At 37.3% G+C, this 7,016-nt stretch overlaps 1 protein-coding gene across 1 annotated transcript; it reads right to left on the bottom strand.

Annotated features, from left to right (window-relative positions):
• Positions 1-3,557: 3,557 nt before the first annotated feature.
• On the bottom strand, positions 3,558-4,587 carry LOC108595775 (zingipain-2-like). Its single transcript, XM_017981067.1, has one exon. It carries the CDS (start codon positions 4,585-4,587, stop codon positions 3,586-3,588), a length of 1,002 nt encoding a protein of 333 aa, XP_017836556.1. The 3' UTR covers positions 3,558-3,585.
• Between the last annotated feature and the right edge of the window lie 2,429 nt (positions 4,588-7,016).

Raw genomic sequence — 7,016 nt, 5'->3', positions numbered from 1 at the left:
ACTCTTTTGCATAAATGAAAAATATTTATAAATTTTAAATAATTCTCAAAAAATTCTAAAATAATTTATAACAAATCTAAGCATCTTATCTTATTCATTTATTTATAAACCGAAGTTATATGCCCACTTATTATAGATTACTGACTACTATTGGCTTTTATAAATGAAAAATATTTATAAATTTTAAATAATTCTCAAAAAATTAAAAAATGATTTGTAACAAATCTAAGCATCTTATGTTATTCATTTTATTTATAAACTGATATTATATGCCCACTTATTATAGCGAACTGGCTACTATTGCCTGCAACTCTTTTGTCTGGCCTAGATTTTATTTATGTGCAGATTTTATAAATTTAATTAGGGCCTAAATATTTTGCTGCAGCTTGTTTCCAATCTTTGTTCTAGGCATTTCTATAGTTTTAATTTATGCTTGACTTGTTGCATTTATTTCCCACAACACAACTGCCCGATCAGTTTGTAATAATCCCTTTGGCCGCAACCTGCAATCAATGCTAGGTAAATATTGCATTTCGATAATGAACTGTGTGCATTGTTAGCTTAAGCAGCTTGATGGCTTGGCAACTGTTCTACGCGCTCATTAAAAGCGTAGCGCCAGCAGTCGATGCCTATCGCTGCAACAGCAACAGCAACAACAGGCAACAGTCAATCACGAGTTTTGAGTCTCAGACACGACGCGCTGCTTAATCACAGATCTCTTGGCTAATTTTGATGATTATCCGGCGCTTCCGAAATCGCAGCAGCCGCCGTAGCAGCAACAGTAGCACTTCCTACAGTAGCCACGCCTACGTAGGCAGCAGTGCTGACCTAATTTGTGGCATGTAGCAGGCTTAGTACGCCCACTGTCTTGTGGTCACTAATAGCAGCGAGAGCAGACGATGTTAATCTTAACTTTTTGCTGGCAAAAGGATTTTTCGCCTGCGCTCTAATGTTTATTTGATTTCGTGCATTGTCTGGCCTGCAATGCTAATCCTGGCGCTAGGATAATCCACTATTTAGACGCAGCTCAGTCACAAGTCTAGACAATGCAACTGCCGACTGGCATCGCGATAATTTTTTGATGCGCTCTTGACAAATTGAGAGCTACGCGCATGTGGGCACAACATATCCTTGGGCCATTGGGCCCACAGAGTGGGTCAATCGAACAATGCAACAAAAGGCAAAGACAATGCCAAGCCTCAGTAGCTTGCAACTAATAGAAACTGCCTGCCTGTGGCATGCAGCTGGCTGGTCGGTCGGTTGGTCGGTTGGTCGAACTGGCAAAATCAATAAGTTGGCGTTGATTGCAAACAATAAAGCCATTTGCTATAAATAAATATTTATATTTATTTAAATTTATGCCAACATACGATAAGAGACGCTACGCCTAGAGATTCTTCTTTGTTCATTGTTGCATGCCACACACACATGTGTGTGTGTGTGTGTGTGTGGCGCTTGGGTGTGGCCGCCAACTCTGCGCCTTAGCCTTGGCATAAAAACCAAGCGCAATCGCCTTGGCCAACGAAATTGTTCGCTTGGCATTTATCAAATATTGCGCATAAATACTGTGATTAGTATTTAATATTTACTTTAAGGCCCAACTAAATTGTTGCTTAATTTGCTAAGCAAACAGTAGAGTAGTCGCCAAGTTTGTATTTATAGTACTGTAAACTTATTTAGCAGCTTTGATAAGTTTAATTGCATTTTCTAATTGAAGCAATTAAAACTTTGGCTCAAATTAGTTGAGTTGATTAACAAACTTGTTGCTATAGCCTTAGATCTCATTTCACTAATTTCTTTTGAATGCAAAACAAAACTATCTGCAAATGTTTTCTGCAAATTTATCAAATCTTAATTATGTTTAGCGGAAGTGACACTTGAGCTGCTGCCGATGGCCGTAAATGATATATAACAATAATCGTATAACAGTAGCTGGACAGTTAGAGCCCCAGACCAGACCCAGTTGCAACCACCACAAATCGTAAGAGAGCGAGACGCAGCTACACCTGAGGCGCCTGCGATAATATCAGTTAAGGTGATTCCCAGCGCATATTATGACAAAAGATAAGCATCGCTTAAAGCAGAAGACCAAAGCATAGACCAAAAAAAAATAAAAGAAAAGAAAACTGCGCGTCGAATGACCAACTTAAAGGCGGCCAAGAAATGTAAATTTTTTTATTTTCCTAAAAAATTTGTCTGCCGCCGCCGACGCCGCCGCCAAGACACAGCAAAAAGTGCAAGAAAAAAGTCAGTGCGCGCACTCGTTATAAGAACAACTTTTGGACAATAAAGGTTAAGTTGGAGGAAAGTTGTTGGACAGTTGACCAGTCGCTCGGTCTTGGGCCGACGACCGCGCGAATCGATTTTTATCTTACAGAACGTCGCTCTACACTACGTGCGAAAGTTAATGAGGCAGTGAAACAAGTCACGGCTTGCTCAACTTTCTTAAAGCGCCGCAAGAAAAACCCAAAATAAAAAAGAATTTAAATTAGCCTTACCCCACAGACAGTTTTGTAGTCTCGCTCTCTTCTATATGCTCATGTGATCAAGTCCAAACTGGCCCAAACTTACGTATGTAAGTTAAGCACCCACCATAACTGAAATTATAATTTAAGCGTGTGAAAAACGCATTGAATTGTGTGAAAAGAGCAGTAGATTTTCCTTTTGTATGTGTAATTGTTGCTGCTGTTCACATTTGAATCAGCTGCATGTGGTCTAACTGTAAAGATAATGATTGGGTCGAGTCCGAGCGCTGTGTGTGAATGACCACAAGCTCAAAAATTTGCAGTGAAAAGTTGCTACAGCTTTCTAAATTTAAGCATAGCAACTATGATTCAAATACATGTGTATTTAAAGTTGGGCCAAGCTGCTCTTCTTCTGATTAATTCATTCTTAAATGTGAACAAAACATTACAACAAACTTTATTCGGTTATCAACACCGAGGCCTCTGATTAACTATTAATAATTAACACTAACCCAGACCTTGCAACGAATTTTGGGTCTGTTTAACACTTCCAATCTATAGATTTATCAAATTTAAAAAAAAAACATAATTTTAAATACTTAAATATTTTATTGCATCTTTTTCTATTATAGTCAACTGTTCATAGTTGACATTAAATAAATATATATATATAAAAAAAAAATATTTTAACCATCTTTTTTTTTTTGTTTAATATTTGTTGTTAAGCCAGCTAAGATGCTTTGCAATAAATTATAAAATACTCTATAATGATTATACAACATTTAAATTTCTTTTATCAAACTAATTATTGCTTTGATTATTGGCAGACCTGCCTCTAAGATAAACTTTGATATAGCGCTGATATAAAGTCTGATATGTAATCTGTAGCACTTTGTGCGTATTCAACTTATTATATGATTTACTGCATTTGTAGACTCTGTTGAAAAAAGGAGTACAACGGTCTTATACTTTAACTGACGAAAAATAAAGTTAATGCTTTCCATGAATTTATTATTTAATATTTCCAACAATTTATTTGTGGACATACATTTATTATATTATCAGTTTTTTTTTATATATATATATACCTTTATTACCTTTAAATATTTGTGAGTATTACTTAGATCTTCACAGTGATGGCTGTGCGTGCAATTTCGCACATACTGTTCTGATTACGCGCCATGCGTATATAGCCCTGTTCGCCCCAGAAGTAGCCCCAGGAATTCTTTATAACCCAGAAGGCAACACCATTGGGATCAGTGCCATAGCCCACTAGCAACACCGCATGATTGGTCTTGCCCAGATTGCAAGTGGAATCGAAGAAGATGCCATTTCTGTAGCTCTGGAAAAGATCTGTAACCCACACTGACACAAGCAAAGGTCCTTCGTCCACCAGCGCTTGCAGCATGGCCGCCTCATTGTGACGCTGTATAAATTTGTAGCTCGTCAGATTGGCAGCAACTGCATGGGGATTGAATCTGCAAGGCTTCAGCTCATTCTCATAAGGATAAGCGGCCTCAGTGTTGATGCCACGTGCGATGACAAAGTCCAGACCATATTCCTTCCAGCCGCCGCGGCAGCCCAGATTGTCATAAGGCGGCGCGCTGGTGCAGTCCAGTAGATTCTGCTCGGACAGCGAGATGCGCTCACCAGTCTTGAGCTGATGTGCAGCCTCGACAGCGCCCACAGCACTAAAGCAATAGCAGCTGCCGCAGCTTAGTTGATTTTTAACTGGCGTTTCAATGCCCTGCTGACGATAGTCAAAGTTGCGTGGATTATCTTTGTATACAGGCGTATAAATTTCATCAACGCTGCGTGCGGCAGCATCGTTCCCATCATTGCTTTGCAGCATGCGCAGCGAGAACTCCTCATAGCTCAGATCACTAAACTGATTCATGCCCAGCTCATAGCGCTCCTTGCCCGCTGCATAACGTTTGTTGTGCGCCTGCACCTTGAGCTTGTTCTGGGCATAGTTGAGCATACGCTGCTGCTCCTCCGCCTGAGTTGTGTACGCCTTGCCAAAGTTCTGCTTATAAGCAGCCCACTCCGCTTGCAGCTGCTCGCTTATGCTGGCGGCAGCAGCGCAGCTTAGCAGCGCACATATCACAATTAATACTTTCATTTTTAATGTTAAGACTGCAGCTCTCTAGGCCAAGTCGCGCTTATTTATACCTTGGCGCATAAGTTGTAAAGCCGATAAGATAAATTTCTTTTGCTCTGGTTCATTGCGCTTTTTTACTGTTACAGCAATTAGTGTGCGAATCATTTATTTATTGAACTAATTGACTGATTGCGGCAAATCAATCAACGCTAAGTCGTAACTGAACATGCGCATATAATAAATATAAATAAATTTGAATTTCGCAATTTCTGTTGTATTTATAATTTAATTTTATTTAATTTTTAACTATTTTTTTCATATTAAGTAAGGTCAAGTAACATTTTTGGCCTAGTTTGGGCTTTATCTAATTGCTGATTACGAAATTGCGCATACGTCATGTGCGCAATATGCAATTCAGCATGAGCTTAACTAAGTTTTGTGTTGAGGTATATAACTAACACTACCCTGCCAGCATTTTATGAAATTTCTGAACAGTTTTAAGTCTTTTTCTATCCCTCTGGCTGATCAAAATAAACATAATCGAGCTCATTTTCTAATCAGAAATGAGAAAAAAATACCCTAACCACAACTCTTCTTGAAGAGCCTTTTATAAGTCGTTTTTCTAGCATTTACGACTCTTTTTTAGTCATATATATTATATACGACTCTTTTTTTAGACACACATCTATCAAGATAAGAGTCTTTTGTTAGTCAAATATAAATCACATAAAACTCTTTTTCACTATAATATTTCAATCATAACTATCATACTATATTAATATAGTTTATAGTATATACATATATAGCTATTTTATATGCATATGTATATATAGTTTATATAGTTTATACAATTCTCTATAACTAAACCTAATCAGCTGCTGCCAAAGCGTTAAAGCTGCTTTTAATTTATTTACAGCATTGATTAGCTATATTTATATCTAAAGCTCCATCTATATATCCATCTATAGCTAGCTAGCTCTTATTTCACTGCCTCACTAACTAACAGCTCGCTGCTTTTAGTTGTTATACAAAATTCCTTCACGCTTTGCCTGCAAATAGTTTCTGTGTGTGTTCCAATTGGGAAGCGCTTAAGCTAGGGGGCAGGCAATATATGCATAACTCTTATATGTATATGTATATAACACACATATATACAGCACTTACATATATAAAGCTTGTGCTTGGCAGCAACAACGACAAAGTTTTCGTGTGGGTGGCAAACAAGCAGTAAAAAATAAAGAAAAACAACAACAGCGCGTGGAAAAACTTTTGCACACACGCGCGAATGAGATAGATGACAACGAAGAAGAAGTTGCGACGAACCACGACAAAGCACAAGCTAAATATGCATGTGTGTGTGTGTGTGTGTGTGTGTAACGGTAAGTCGCTGCTTGTGAAAAACTGTAAGGAAAATGCGTTGTAGACTGAGCTTAGCGCCCACGCAACTTGCCTTTAACCCTCTAGCCCCGCCAATTGTTTTGACAGCCAAGGGTAGGGAGTGGGTGTGGGAGTGAAATTTTTAGGGTCTTGGTAGGCACTTTGCAGGACTTTCACTTTTGCTACAACAACAACGACGACGACGCTACACAGTCGACAGTCGACAGTCGAATTTTAATGAGTTGTCAGTGGGTGGCGACTGGGCAACAATAAGACGCACATTATTTGGTCGGCGCAGGAAGTTTGTTTGCTGTGCCAGTCCATTAGGCGACTGATTACGAGAGAGAAACTTACAAGTAGCCCTTTCACCCCCATTAGTTTGCCAGTCCACAGTCTCAAATAAGCGCCAACTTTAAAATAAAGCAGCACAAGCTTATGAGAGATGCTTAAGTCTTAAAAAATATATGCATAATGTATAGCTATAGGCGCAAGATATTTATAATACTTACTATAGAAACAATATTTAATTTTTACTCAAGCTACTAGGCACTTATTTGGATTTGATTTTTGTATAAAAATAATTCAAAAATAATTTGGCCATTAGTCTAGAAGGCAACAGTTTAATAGTAAGAAGACTGAACAGATACTACAGTCTCGATCTCGCCGATTGATAAATCCAGCAAACTGAAAAGATGTTATATATAATTTCTCTTAATTTAATATTCATTATACAATTTACTTATTGCTTAAACAAACAGTTTGTGAATAAAATAGAGAAGAAAAAAAATATATTATGATTTAGAAATAGTTGTATATTTAATTTTAATTTAAAATACATATTTATTGCACATTTTTATAATTAAATTAAAATATTGATGCATATATTGAATGCTCTACTCAATTTTCTGAGGAACTTTATTTGCTTTTGATTTGTCTTATTTAATTTTGCTGTTAAATGTAATTAGAAATTTATATGAAAGTAGGAGAGATGCTTACGTCTTAAAAAATATATGCATAATGTATAGATATAGCTGCAAGATATTACAGAATACTTACTATATTGCAATATTTAA

This window comes from Drosophila busckii, chromosome 2R, assembly GCF_011750605.1.
Source record: "Drosophila busckii strain San Diego stock center, stock number 13000-0081.31 chromosome 2R, ASM1175060v1, whole genome shotgun sequence".
Lineage (NCBI taxonomy): Eukaryota > Metazoa > Arthropoda > Insecta > Diptera > Drosophilidae > Drosophila > Drosophila busckii.
This window is presented reverse-complemented; position numbering and strand designations above follow the sequence as displayed.